The sequence below is a fragment of the Muntiacus reevesi genome, chromosome 3, assembly GCF_963930625.1.
Source record: "Muntiacus reevesi chromosome 3, mMunRee1.1, whole genome shotgun sequence".
Lineage (NCBI taxonomy): Eukaryota > Metazoa > Chordata > Mammalia > Artiodactyla > Cervidae > Muntiacus > Muntiacus reevesi.
In genome coordinates this window covers 55,491,204-55,506,388 of record NC_089251.1, presented here as the reverse complement: position 1 = coordinate 55,506,388, position 15,185 = coordinate 55,491,204, and the positions used below count along the sequence as shown (strand labels likewise).

At 42.3% G+C, this 15,185-nt stretch overlaps 1 protein-coding gene across 4 annotated transcripts in view; it reads right to left on the bottom strand.

Moving 5' to 3' along the window:
- The window catches only part of KDM3A (lysine demethylase 3A), a 55,831-nt gene extending 41,345 nt beyond the window's left edge, over positions 1 to 14,486 (bottom strand). The window contains exons 1-4 of one of the 4 annotated variants that reach the window (XM_065929154.1): positions 14,341 to 14,486; positions 13,566 to 13,780; positions 5,349 to 5,504; positions 4,048 to 4,158 (exon numbers count right to left, since the gene is read on the bottom strand). In XM_065929154.1, the coding sequence (XP_065785226.1) occupies positions 4,048 to 4,158; positions 5,349 to 5,504; positions 13,566 to 13,751 (453 nt within the window). In that variant the 5' untranslated portion in view covers positions 13,752 to 13,780; positions 14,341 to 14,486. Of the gene's footprint in view, positions 1 to 4,047; positions 4,159 to 5,348; positions 5,505 to 13,565; positions 13,781 to 14,139; positions 14,160 to 14,340 lie in introns of those variants that run through there. The other 3 variants (XM_065929151.1, XM_065929152.1, XM_065929153.1) reach the window with 3 other exon arrangements.
- Between the last annotated feature and the right edge of the window lie 699 nt (positions 14,487 to 15,185).

The following is a 15,185-nucleotide window of genomic DNA, read 5'->3' as shown; positions in this document are numbered from 1 at the left end:
GCAAACCATTGCAACTCCAACGAACTAGACAAGTCAAACAGTAGGAAACCATCAAATGATCACAAATATAAGGCAGAAGTGAAGCTACTCGAAGCTAAGAGTGAAACAGATATTAAGAGTGGCTCAAAGCATAATTTTCAACATGACAAAACTTAGGCTATGGGACATATAATAAGCAAAGTAGTAGCTAGTCATGCCAAAAATACTCTGTATCCCGAACTCTAGGGATTAGGGAAGTCACAGATCCAAATGCAAGGGGCAGAAGACACACATAAGAAAATACTTAGATCTGTAGCATCATTTCATTGAAATTGCTGTTTTTAACAAACATCATTTCACATAGATTCATTTACCCTAACCAGAATTCCAAATGCATTCTTCTTTACAAATGGTAAAGGTGGGGGTGAGGAGGGACAAAAGCTGAATGAACGAACAGCCTAGGTCTTCAATAGCCAGTTTTGAAACATTCAATTCTTGGCAGCTCTATTTCTGGCATTATTCCACAGTGTTCTGGCTTTGTGTGTATACTCAGTTATGATAAATGTAAACAGATTGTCAATAGGAATAACCTGTCAGACCCGAGAAACCATATAGTACAGAAGCCCTTCCAATACTAGGCCTTCATGCTTTTCTGCATGTGAAATGGGTACACAGTGGCTAAAAATAGTTCATTCATTTCTCCCATTGGGAAGAATAGCTCTGTAGAGAGACCATGCTGAAAAAATTTCTTAAGTAACATTAAACTAGGGGCTTCAAAAGAGTGCAATATTAATTACCAGAATGAGCCATGTTTTTGTTTTTTTCCCCCTCATGCTACTGCAATTTCAAAAAATTTAAATGTGTTCACCAATTCCTACTACAAGGTAAAAGAGCATTAATGGGGAGATCCATTAACATTAAACAGCTCTTAAATAAGGTAGAATAATTGGATTCTGCCTAGAAGAGTTTCAAGGGCTCATCAAAGGTGCCAGGTAACTGAGCTGGACACTTAAGTCATTTTTCTTATCCACCTATAACTGAGATGAATTCAATCTAAAAGACAGACATTAGGTTTCAATTCCAACTTCTGCGTACCCCAAATAATTTTCAGATTCTCTATTCATTATTTAGAACAAGCCTCCTACTGTGGTAACCATATCAGCCAACATAGTCTCATACAGTAGAAGCCTTACATTATCACCTGCCTCTACAAGAGAATGCCCTGAAGTACTTAACTTTGGAAATTATCATCAGTAAAAGTCAAGAACACATGCAGAGTCTCCCTCAATCAGTATATTAATAACACTCACACTGACAGCACAGAGTGCACCTCCTTGAGAATAAAAACTTATCTTTTCAATCTCAAGAAACAAAACTGAGCTCTACTTTAACTGAAAAGATGAGACACATTAAAGATGAAAAATAGAACTGTCCCGAAAACAATGCAAAGAAGTAAAAACTACTCTCTGCTCAGTAGTAGTCTTCCACAGTCCCTCCTATATGTTCGTTCCCTGGTCCTTAAAAGCAAGGATTCTCCAGATCTGAAAGAGACACGTGCACCCCAATGTTCATCGCAGCACTGTTTATAATAGCCAGGACATGGAAGCAACCTAGATGCCCATCAGCAGACGAATGGATAAGGAAGCTGTGGTACATATACACCATGGAATATTACTCAGCTGTTAAAAAGAATTCATTTGAATCAGTTCTAATGAGATGGATGAAACTGGAGCCCATTGTACAGAGTGAAGTAAGCCAGAAAGATAAAGAACATTACAGTATACTAACACATATATACGGAATTTAGAAAGATGGTAACGATGGCCCTATATACAGGGCAGGAGAAGAGACGCAGAAGTACAGAACAGACTTTTGAACTCTGTGGGAGAAGGTGAGGGTGGGATGTTTCGAAAGAACAGCATGTATATTATCTGTGGTGAAACAGACCACCAGCCCAGGTGGGATGCATGAGTCAAGTGCTCGGGCCTGGTGGGCTGGGAAGACCCAGAGGAATCGGGTGGAGAGGGAGGTGGGATGGGGGACCGGGATGGGGAATACATGTAACTCTATGGCTGATTCATATCAATGTATGACAAAACCCACTGAAAAATAAAAAAATTAAAAAAGCAAGGATTCTGCATTTCAATGTAGGAAAAATATCAAGATAACCTTCCTAGCGTGCATGTACGTGCACCCAGTCTCTTCAGTCGTCTGACTGTTTGCCATCCCATGAACTGTAGCCTGCCAGGCTCCTCCATCCATGGAATTCTCCAGGCAAGAATACTGGAGTAGGTTGCTATGCCCTCCTCTAGGGGATCTTCCTGACCCAGGGATCAAACCCATGTCTCCTCTGGCTCCTGCACTGCAGGTAGATTCCTTACCTCTGAGGCACCAGGGAAGCCCCATCTACCTGATATATTAAGATAACTTGTGCCCACAACTAAGTAAAAGCATCTTCCTCTATTCCATTCACCTAAACATTATAAAGTAAGGTTCAGAGTATGAATCTTGTTTTCACTCACTTCCAGGATATGGAAATAAAAGTGAGACTTGAGCACAGAAAAGCCAGTGCTTTGGGTTTTCCAATATAGACCCAGCAAGGGCAATGACCCTTGGTCCTAAACTGTCTTATAGTTCATAAACTGGTTGAATGGTTCTACAGGCCACAGAAACAAGTCAGGTCACAAAACCAAAGAGAGTGAAGAGGATAACTGACCTTCACAAATGACATCTAAAACAACCAATGTTAATTGTAAGACCAAAATTACTCCCAAGGTAGTAATCTGTGGAGTTAATGTGCATGTTCTTCCCCTCCCTCCCAACATTTTTATAATAAAGGAAAAAAACAAACATATGAGCAAGACCCAAGAGCCTAAATGTTGTGAAGAAAAAGGTAGTTCTGCAAGCTAACTGGAAAGAACAGGAACACACACACACACTTGATTCACACTGTTTGCGATAGGTCACCATAAACATTGAATTAGTGAATACTGAACCATTCCTAGTGGAAAGATGGGGTTAGGTTTCTTAAAGCCTCTGGTCACAAGTGACATCAACCAATCAATACATAACCTTGTTTTATGTGTTTCTGTTGGAAAAAAACTCCACAAGTTTCTAACATATATAACTGCATTTATTTGCAATGCAAAGTCGCTTCAGTCATGTCCAACTCTGTGCAACCCTATAGACTGCAGTCCATCAGGCTCCTCTGACCCCCATTCTCCAGGCAAGAATACTGGAATGGGTTGCCATGCCCTCCTCCAGGGGATCTTCCTAACTCAGAGATCGAACCCAAGACTCCTGAGGGTCCTACACTGCAGATGGAATCTTTACCCCTGAGCCAGCGGGGAAGCTGTACTACTGGATTACTAACCTTGAACTCACAGCTACCATACCTCATGGCTGAATGAAGCTTAGCTAACACATGTTCTAAGACTCACTTAGGAACAATACAGACCACTTCAGCACTATCCCAGGGGACCATTTTAAACAATGAAGTAACCAACAATGCAGTACTAAATAAGACTTTGAAAAGGACACTTGTTTACAGTAGAAGAGATGAAACAAGAAGGCAGAATGGAACCTTATTCAAACCTCAGCTGGGAACAGGTGTCAGACAACTCAAAATTTTCACCACTCTGCAGCACATGTCTGTGAATGACCATAAAAGCACCAAAATACTGATTGGGGGGTTACAAATATATTTCATCAAGTAAGCAAGTTCTCAAATATAGAATTCTTAATGAGGACTGATATATATGCATACAGATATATGTATATATGAGTAACAGTTAATGTAAAAATTATTTTCATATTATCTATTTTAAAAATTATTTCATATTACACACAAAAGCCATCAACAGTAGTACCTTTGTCCTTCCAAACCCAATAAATAGTACTAACCCAATGGCTAACATTGAGCATTAATGTCTAACATCTGCTCATAAGATGGGTCCTTTTTTCTGCTAGATATCTGATCTGGAACAATCAACGTCAATATGTTAGTTCTCACATTAAAGGAGTTTATACTTCTGTTTTTAGGGTCTAATATTGGTTCTAATGGTTTACCTGTATAGGCTTTAAAAGGTCTTTAGAAAGAAACACTCTTTGTTGATCTCCTAAAAAGCGAATAGATGTTATGGATCCCAAACCAGCTTTGTCCAGCAGAGATTTGTACATCTGAAACAAAAGAAAATGTTTTGGCATCATAACTGCTGTTAGTATCATTGTGAAAATGGGGACTGGCAATGTTCCACACAGAGATTAAACCATTCATTTGTTTATTTACTACCAATATCTCAATAACAACTATTTATGCAACCAAAACAAGAGTACACAGTTTTTATCCAGAATCAATCATTTAAACCAGATACACATTTGAGAGTCATATAGGTCTGGGTTTACAGATGTATGGCTTGCCCCAAATTTATGCAGAATACTGTTTTAAGTTTATTTTTCTGGGGAAATGGGCCATATTTTTAGCAAATTATTAATAGATGGGGGAAAAATACGAAAAGCAAAATACAACTTTAAACAAAACCCTACATCTCTCAAAACCCTTCAGGGGCTCGTTTCATCCATGGGCAAAATCTCAATTTGGCTCACACAGCATGCAGGCCCTTCACAAGCTGGTCAGCCTTTTAATCATCCTCTTGGCCTTTCAACTACCAAAATATGTACCAGCTCACATATCAAACAGCATTAACTGTCCTCTCCAGATACGGGGCTCACTCTTCGCCTTTAACTGCACCAGATTTCCGGTGCAAAAATGGCACAATCATATACTGACTGCTGGTGTCTTTATAGTCAAAGAAATATGAGCTGGGGGAACCTTAAAGATCATGAGACCAGAAGTGGAAACCCTGACAGGGGCCAGGCAACACCTACTATTCAGGTTCAGCCTACTGTTGCCAAAGGAATTGCTACAGGCTTTAGTGTGGCCATATCTTATTGTTCTTAATAAGAAATGGAAATCTAGATTTTTAAGAATATTCTCTACATTTTTTTAAAGCAGACAGTTAATTTAGATTTTTTTAAAAACACTGTAAGGGGCAAACCAAAAAGATCTGTATGTCTGTATATATCTGCTGGTTTCTAACCCTTGACCTAGAAGTTCCCCAAATTACCCTCACTCCCTGCTCTTCAAGTGAGGAAACTGAGACACACAGAAGTTAAGGGTCCAGAATTGCAGGCCTCCTAGCAGGGCTGACAGGAGATCCTGGAACTTTTTCTGAATCTTCTGCAATGTCATATATCTGTACTATTATTTTCCAGAAGGCCAACTACAGATATTACATAGATTTTCCCTGTTTCGTTCATAATGGATGAAAGAACTTCTCAGGGGTTCAGTAAGCCCGAGTTTTACTTACTATTGCAGGCCACTGAACAATTCGCTCAGAAATTTCAGGAGACTTTCGTTCAGCCAAAACCAAGTTATGTTCCACTAAGAAGGCTCTCCTTAGGAGGCTGTAGACATCTATCCATCTTCTCTTCCTCCAAGATTCTCCATCAAACTCCACACACACCTAGACAAACAGAATTGAAGGAAAACAGACTTGATTAACAAGAACATGAAAAATGCCTAAGATAAAATTAGACCCTGATCAGTCTATTCAGATCTGTGTCTGTGAATACGCTGCTTCCACTCCTGCTCTCTTACTTCCCTTTTCAACCCACAATAAAATAACCAGATATGAGGCTTCCCTGGTGGTCCAGAGGTTAAGAATCCACCTGGTGATGCACATGACAGGCATTCGACCTCGGTCTGGGAAGATTCCACATGCCGCAGAGCAGCTAAGCCCGTGTGCCACAACTACCAAACCTATGCTCTGGAGCCTGCAAGTCACAACTACTGAGCCCACGTGCTGCGACTACTGAGGCCACATGCCTAGAGCATGTGCTCCACAGCAAGAGAAGTCAGCACACGGAGAAACCTGTGCACCGCAACTAGAGAGCAAGCCCCACTCTCCATAACTAGAGAAAGCTGTGCACACACATGAAGACCCAGCACAGTCAAAAGTAAGTATTAAAAAAATAAGAATAACCAGATTCGTTAGTCTAGTCTAACTATCAAGCTTTGGCTCCCAGGCCACTTTGGGAAGAGAAGTCAAAGGATATGGGAGCCAATCTGTCCTCAAGTAATCTCTGGGAAGACCTAAGAGAAAAGAAACCCCATGTAAAAGGCTTTTACATATGTTAAACTGATGCAGAACTGAAAGACAGAAATCTGAAACCCTAAGATGTACTTGTCACAGGGCATTGTAATTCTGTGTTGACACTGTCAGTAACCTGATGATGACCCCCAATAACACAATCCACCACTGACTTTTCCATTCCTCTGATAGCAGCAGGATTCAGCAACAGGCACTTTCAATGCTTTGAGTTGAATAAACTGGGAAATTTACCTCAGAGTTTGAACTCCAAGACAACTTTGCTAAATACAGAAGTAATTGATAAATGACACCAGAATTTTCCTAAACTACCTGTGTAACCTCTTATATGAAAATTAAACTACTTTTAAAAATACTATTTTCCAAGTAACTATGAAATTTCCTGCTTCTGATTTATAAAATATCTTTTAGCCTTAGTTATAACCCCGACCTAAAAGTTTCCAACATTACCCCCCTTAAAATCTGTACAGATATTTTAAGATATAAAGGTAGAATTCAGTCCAAAAGTGGGTCTCTGACAGTAATGCAGTAGTAATCAGTCACAAAATCTTAAAATTCATATAAATGTACCAAAACACCTTAGCTTCCTTAACCCATTAAGAATATGCTACCCTTTTTATTGTTGTTCAGTTGCTAAGTCACATCTGACTCTTTGTAACCCCAAAGCACATCAGGCTCCCCTGTCTTTCCCTATCTCTCGGAGTTTGCTCAAATTCATATCCATTGAGCCAGTGATGCTAACTAACAATCTCATCCTCTGTCACCCCCTTCTCCTTTTGTCTTCAATCTTTCCCAGCATCAGAGTCTTTTCCAATGAGTCGGCTCTTGGCATCAGGTGGCCAAAGTACTGGAGCTTCAGCATGAGTCCTTCCAAGAAATACTCATTGGGTGATTGCCTTTAGGATTTCCTTTAATTTATTCTAAGTCTTTTAAAATTTTTTTATGTTTTAACTGAGATACGATATATTCCCTCGATAGTGTAAAAATCACCATTTTTATTTGATTTAAAAGCCCTCATTTTTGGCTTCAAAGAGTTAGTAAATCCATCAATACTTCATAAATTCATAGACAATTCTATCTTCCTTTTCAGTCTTTAGAAAAAAAGTTTAATCTCCATTCACTCATCAGAATCCAATTCAAAAATCCTTTCCTCAAAGATGTTGTCCCTTACCAAAGAGCCCCTCTCTACCCCAAAAGAAGTCCCTTGCTAACTGTACTCAAAACTCTGTCCTTTTCCTTCCCAGCATTTACCCACATTTTGAATTATTTATTTGTGGTTAATTGACTGACATTAAAAACTCAGATAGGTCAAAGTCTGTGTTGGCTTTTACTTACCATTGTATTTCATGGGTCTCCATACTTGTTCAGTGAATAAATTTCTCCCTGAACTGGGCTCTTACCTTCTGTTTCTCTCATCCATTTGGAAGGCAGGAAGTTCCCAAGGGATATACCATTAGCCTCAATCCCAAACTTTTCCAGATTTATGGCTATATAATATCAATCTTTAAAATCAATTAAATTTAAGACCAGTCCTATCCTCCTCTCCCAATAACAAAATGTACACGCCTAATTTCTCAGGCAACTTCCCCTGAGAAGCACGTATCTTCTTGGTATGACAGACTTTTATCCTTGCAGTTATTATAGAGTAAGTGCAAATGTGTAAGCACCTATTATGTGACAAGGCCCCATGTTCTATGTTTCCACTGGTTCTATGTATTCCATCCATCACCATAACCAACCAATGGTCCTTCAAGACAGAGGTGTTCAGAGGCTGAGCATATTCCTTTCTGTTTCTAGCCACAGAATCCGTGTCTTCTGATATCTTCCCCGGTCCTTCAGCCCCATATCACGTCAACTTCAAACCCAACCTAGTACCATCAATGTACCAGCAATGTACATCTACAAACTTCAAAACCACAGAGATCTGGGTTTGAATGCCAGCCTTGCTGAAGCTTTCTTAGAATGGTTTTACATGCATAAAATAAAATGTGTAGAATTACAAAAGCAACCAATTAACTGTACCCAGGTCAAGAATGCTTGCCAAAATCTAAGCTCTCTGAATTCAGTGTTCTGGTGGCTTCAGAATGCAAGTACTAACACCTACCCTTCACGGAACTGTTAGGTAGATTTTAAAGGTAATGTACATTAAGTGTCTGGCAAGCAGACTAGGCAGCTTTAAGACCTTCATGGAAATTCAAATCTTAATTTATCAGAGTATCACTTCAGTTAGGAATGGGGGAGAGAAAGACTTCAATATGATCATCTAACATCAATTCAGAAAAAAAGAAGTAATCTAAGATCTTAAGTGGTTTCTCAAAACTTAAGCACTATCACAATTCTTATCATATCACTATCTACAAAGCCTATAATCAACCCTAAACCAAAATTTAGACAAGGTTCCTCTTTATATCTCAGTTTTAGGGTGATTTGAAAACTAAGTTTAGTCCTTTAAAAATAAGTTTATGACTTTGAAGTATTAGATCACATTAACAAAAAATTCATATTTTAACAAGATGGCTTTTTAAATACATATAATGAAACCAACAAGTTGTGAGCTTTCTTAAACATGCTTTCAAAAGTTTCCTATCTATCATAACCACACATCTTTCTTTTGTGCTCTGAGGTCTAATGTGCTGTACATAAGGACATCCCCCTGCCACCATCCCCAAAAAAGTCTCTTCTGCAGAAATTTCTATAAAAATGTACCAGTAAGAATTCAAATTCAGGGGGAACTGACATGATTTGACCAAGCTCCTGCAAGCTGACAGATGCAGCTAGTTCTCGTTGTAAAAAGTGTTCTTCCCTTCACAATCCCTTGGTCCAGAAAGGAGATGTTATTTATGTTGTATGACTCCAAAGGCCAGAAAGAGGCCTATTTAATTATGATTACTACCTGTAATTCCCAAAGTTCCAGATTTTTAATAGGGCATCTAATAATTGTGTGCCTATTAGCCTATCAAATTCATTGACCAGATGTTGGATATTTCAAGTTAATTATTTCAAGCTAGTTTTCCCCAAAAGAAAATCTCTTTAAGACACATGAATTAATATTATCTAATCAAACTAATCTCAAAACCTCCCACTTGGTATACACTAATCTTACCTGAGTATATGATTATGAAAATTATCAGAATGGCCAAGTAAAATGTTTCCAGGTTTAAAAATAAGCACTTACACAATGGCATGTTTTTTAATCCCGAAGTTTTTGATAGCATTATCTACTCTATGTCCAGCACTATGATGCAGAAGGCCACTTATTTCACAACTTCACAAATCAGAAATTATCTCATTATGCTTCTATTTATGTCTTCTTCCACCCAGACTTTTATCTAAAATCCTAGTCAAGCATTCAATTATAGGGGTAAACAGTTATTACACTGTGCTAAAGTTTCTCATTTTACATGGCTTGACAGGCAACAGAATCCACCTACATTCAAGTTTTAACTGTATGCAAGGATGAAAAGACCAGGTAGACGACAGTAGTCAAGGCATTCAGCTCCTAATAAGTGGGAAAAGCTATGACAAACCTATAGAGCGTATTAAAAAACAGAGACACTACTTTGCCAACCAAGGTCCATCTAGTCAAAACTGTGGTTTTTCCAATAGTTGTGTATGGATGTGAGCGTTGGACCATAAAGACAACTGAGAGCTGAAGAACTGATCTTTTGAACTGTGGTGTTGGAGAATATTCTTGAGAGTCCCTTGGACTGCAAGATCAAACCAGTCAATCCTAAAGGATCAATCCTGAATATTCATTAGAAGGACTGATGCTGAAGCTCCAATACTTGGGCCACCTGATGTGAAGAGACGACTCATTGGAAAAGATCCTGATGCTGGGAAAGATTGAGGGTAAGAGGACAAGGGAGGGACAGGGGATGAGCTGGCTGGATGGCATAACCAACTCAATGGACTTGAGTTTGAGCAAACTCAGGGAGATAGTGAAGCATAGGGAAGCCCAGCATGCTGCATGCAGTTCATGGAGTCACAAAGAGTCTGACACATGTTAGTGACTGAACAACAAAAGCAAAGAAGGGAAAGACCTAGACAAACAAGGCAGAGAAGGAGGACACTCTCAGCATGCATAATGAACAAAACCAGTTAGAAAGCAACCTGCCTCACACTCAAAGAAGAAGAGTGGGATAAAAATAAAGTTAAAGAAGTTGTTCCAATCACACCTAATTAAGATCTGTTGTTATTCCAGATAAAGAGAATATCACTGTTCCATTGCAAGATTATTTCTAAACTGCTTTTCTATATATAAGCAATAACTATTTGATTCCTTCACTTATCTATTCAAATATTTTAGCAAAAACTACATGCCAAGCAATGTTCTTAGTTCTGGGGATACTGAAGCCAGCAAAATAAGAGCTGTGCTAATTTCCTTCTATCTGAACATTAAAGCTTAGTGTTTAAGATTTCGAGACAAAACTGGGCAAGTTATTTAACTTGTTTAAGCCTCAGTTTCTAATACTAAAAAGTGTGGTTTACTATCTAAAATTTTTGTGAGAATAAAATAAAAGCATTTACTGCTTCAGTTGTTCAGTCATGTCTGACTCTGTGTGACCCCATGGACTGTAGTCCACAAACTCCTCTGTCCATGGGGTTCTCCAGGCAAGAATCCTTGGGTGGGTTGCCATTTTCTATTCCAGGGGATCTTCCTGACCCAAGGATCAAACTCCTGTCTCTTGAGTCTCCTGCATTGCAAGCAGATTCTTTACTGCTTGAGCCACCTGGGAAGAGGTATTTGTTAATTCTGTCTTCACCTAACTTCTTTGTAATCAACCACTAGACATAATGTAACTGAGTAAGTGGCTTTGTTACAAAGTCTTTCTCTAAATGAAACAAAGTTAACAAGCCCTGGCCTTATTAACTCCTCAATCAAGGAAGCAAATCAGTCTAGACAGACTTGGATCTCTACCAGTACTAAAACAGGTGCACACAACTTGAATTTTATTCCTTCTTATTCATTATTGCCCCCAGTCCCAACTCATTCCTCAAATTCCTACTCAGTTTCTGCCTGTATCTTGCCAAACACAATTGGTTTCAAAGTTTCCAACACTGCTTTTGATAATACATGTCCCTACACTTATACCAGTTACTTCATCTGCTACTTCATTAAGGAATGCAGCAATAAAGCATGACTAGAAAAGAGAAGTTGAGTAGATTTCTTACATGAGGGCTGAGTTGTGAAGAATGTAGGTAAAGCTAAAAAATCCACTATACTTGAAATTGTTCTTGAATTAAATCCCCCTTGCCTCCAGGTTAGGCACCTCAGCCCACTGGAAGACAAACAACCAAACCTAGATTCAAGTGCTCTCTCTGTCCCTTAGCAGCTAACTATGCAAGTCTGGAAGAGACTTCCTTTTTAAAATCTATTTCTTTCTGAAAATGAAGCTATCACCACCACTTCAAAGGCTGAGGGTGAGGAAGATGCAGAGAAGAGGACACACAAAGGACCTCCTAGACTGCCTTTCTAACCCAACAGGTCCTTGATTTCTGATGGGGAAGGGAACACCTAGTGTCTCATCAGCTGCTAAAGAACTAAAAACTATGAAGCTTAATCTCGTTTCCATTCAAATCAAATAAAAACAAAGGCAATAGAGAAAATTTTACTTGTTGTGAAATAAACCATAACAACTATGATTAACATCTACTCCCCAAAGCCCGTTTTTATGGAGAAAGTTTATTAGCCTAAAACAAACAGGCTGGCCATCCCTGCACCACACTAATTCTTTCTGTAAACCTCAAAACCCAGTTTGCAAGGAGTAAAACCAATTTCACACTGTATGACAGTGTGGTGTATGGTCATACACACTCCTGTATGACAGGAGTCCTTCAGTGGCACAGCCTTTGATTAGGGAGCACGATGATTAAGAAAGTGGGCTCAAGGGTCAAAACTTTCTGAGAACGATTCCAATTTTGACCTTAGACAAGACAATCTCCCCCAGGCCCAGTACTTTTGTCTGTAAAGTGGGGAATATTAGTACCTACCCCCAAAGAACTTCTGTAAGGATTAAATATGAACACAGCTATCAACTGTTTGGCATGATGCCTAGCACATGGTTAAGTACACAATGGTCACTCCTTTTTCCACATGAAGATAAAGTAGACTACTGAAGTTTTGAAAATATTTGACCACATATCCTTTCCTATAACCTTTTGCAGACTAATTACTAGTTGGGGCATGCACTGTCACCTTGAAAGTGTTCTCCTTGAACAGTGTCTCAGAATTCAACATGTATTCAACTGCCAGGGCGAAAGCTTGCTTCCCTTATCTGCGCAGTTTGCAAGAAAAAGCCAAGATAATGATCAAATGAATCCATTACCCAAGATGGAAAGCTCTTCTGTTCTGACAAGCTTCCTTCAAGTTATCACCACTTCAGAGTCTCTGTTGGGGACCTCTCTCCAGTTATCTTTTTGCACAAAGGAGAGTTTATTGGTACAATGGCTTCCTCACTGCTAGTTTCCAACACCCTTTCACACCCATACTTATATTACGGAGTAAGAGCAGAATTCATCTCTTTTTGAAAAGATCTAACTGTAAAAAGGTTCTGCGTGTCATTCCGATTCAAAATCACCTGCCGCAATTGTTCCCATTTCTCTCCCTTCCAACACTCCAATGGAGTGTTTGAAGTCATTCCTCCGGCACACCGTATACCGGGCAGCTCCACCCCAGCCCTCCATATATGGTCACAACCCACACCCACTTACAGACTCCTCAAAGACAACCAGGAAACTCACTCCTGCCCTGACCCACCATATACGGGCAAACACCCACCCTAACACGCTGAAAAGAGGACTACGCTCCTCCCTCTACACACACTTTTCTTTTTACAATTCTGAAAGTTTAAGAAGTTGGGGGGAAGAAATTCGGAGGAATGAACCAAAAAACCCAACTAAAAGCACTTGCACCCACTATTCTCAACGCTCGATTCTCAAACATTCCAAATGTCACCCACCTGCCCAAGATAACATTAACAACACTTCCCCCCCTCCTAGAAGGAACCGTACTATCCTGAGGAAGCACTGGAGAAGGAAATGGCAGCCCACTCCAATATTCCTGCCTGGAGAATCCCCACGGACAGAGGAGCCTGGCAGGCTACAGTCCATGAGATTGAAAGAGTCGGATAAGACACAGCAACTGAGCAAGGAGGCACAGCGCGGGCAACAACTAAGCATGTCTGAGCAACCCCCAAGCCCCTTATTAAAAACAGGCAACTCCAGGGCAAACACACCTCGCTCTACACACCATTTCAAAGACTTTGAAGGTCTAGTTTTCTGCACCTTCAGATCAGATGCCAACTTTCTGGTCGCCTTTTCAGAAAAGGGGAGGGGGGGGATGGGGGTGTGCTGGCTGTCTCGTTACCAAGGTAACTAGGAAACGTCCGACTGCCGAGCCCCGGGAGCCGGTTATACCTTCAGATCCTTCTTGGTAACGTCGGTGTGGGAGACGGCGCGAATGGTCCCGGAGAGCCAGGGCCACTCGGCGACGCGCTCCACGTCCCAGCTGTCGTGGCCGCCGTCGCCGCCGTCGGCTGCTGACAGACTGAGGAATCGCTTCCCCACCAGTACTGGCCAACTTTCTCCGAGCGTGAGCACCATGGTTTCCACGCTGCAGGAAGGGCTCCTCCCTGCAAAAACACAAAAACAAAATGCAACGGAGGCGGCCAGCAGGACGGGGCCGGGAAAAGAGGGCGGTGGGGGGGAGAGAGAGGAGGTCAGGGAGGAGGGAGGGTTCTAACCCCGCTCTGAGGACCGGACCCCGGGCGGCGGGGGCGGCGGGTGCGAGGACGTTAAGACTCAGCACCCGATCTCTCCACCCGCGCCTTCCCCGCCCCCCCATCTCTCCCCCACCCCAAACACTGGCCCCAAGCGCCGCGTGACCCTCGCTCTCCCAAGTTTCGCTTTTCCAAAACCTTAAACCTCACCACAGACTGAGTGAGGAGAATTATTTGCGGCTTAAGTGGATTTGAAAGTGTTCGTCCCTCACCCCGGAAAAGAAAAGGCCCCGAAGCAGAGGGCCTGTCCCAGGCGGCCGGGTCCCCGCCCCGGGCGGCCCCGCGGGAGGGGCGAGCCCGCGGTTCCGCACTTGCCCCGCCGCCCCGCCCCGACACCCTTCTTCCCGGCCGCAGAAGCCCCGGCCGGGGCCCCGGTCCGGGGATGGCGGGGCCGCGGGGCTTGGCGCCTTCACCTTTCTTCCTCCGCTCCCTTCAGCCGAGGCCGCGGCGCTCTTACCCCGCCTCCCGCCTCCCTGAGTCACCGGCGGCTGCCGCCGTTTCCAGCCGCCCAGCAGACTCTAGCTCTGACTTGGTTCAAGAGCTCTCACAAGACACGCACAGCCTCCCGGGTCCGCCCCCTCGGAGCCGCTTCCACCGGTCATTGGCTGAGTCCGAGGAGCAGGGCGAGACTAGTAGGGAAAGAGCCCATCACCATTGGCCGTCCGAGCGAGGGCGGGGCGAGAGAAAAAAACAATTCCTTGGCTGCCTCCTCCCTCTCCCCTCCCCCTTCCGACTCCCGGACGACCCCCATTAGGTTAAAGTACACCGAGCGTAAGCGAGGGATTCCTCCGCCAGGGCCATTCTTTCCATTTGTTGCCTCACGGATGCAAAAAAGTCCCGTGAAATCGGTTATCAACTTTAGGACCCAGAGGAAAATTACGGTGGTGCACAGATAAGACTAGATGGCGAACCCTAGGGCTGTAAGTGCCTATTGGATTGCTTGTCAAGTGCGTAGGCTGTCGACCGAAGATAGGCTTTCCACTTGGCGGAAGAATCTCACAGGAAAGGGGTGAGGACGGTGCAGAGTCAGCGGGGGAGGGAAGAGACTGGAACGTGCGGTTTGAAGCGTACTCAGCTAGAGGGAGGAGCGACAGTGCTCGAGAGGTTCGTGCGCAGGCGCTTCGCGGAGCAGAGGCTGGAGCTTGGGCTGCTGGGCGAAATGGCCGCGGGAGGCGCAGGCGCACGTGGTGATGATCATGGAACGTCTGAAGTCCGCCATTTTGAAGGAAAAATGAAGAAAGGCATGGAGTCACTGGGA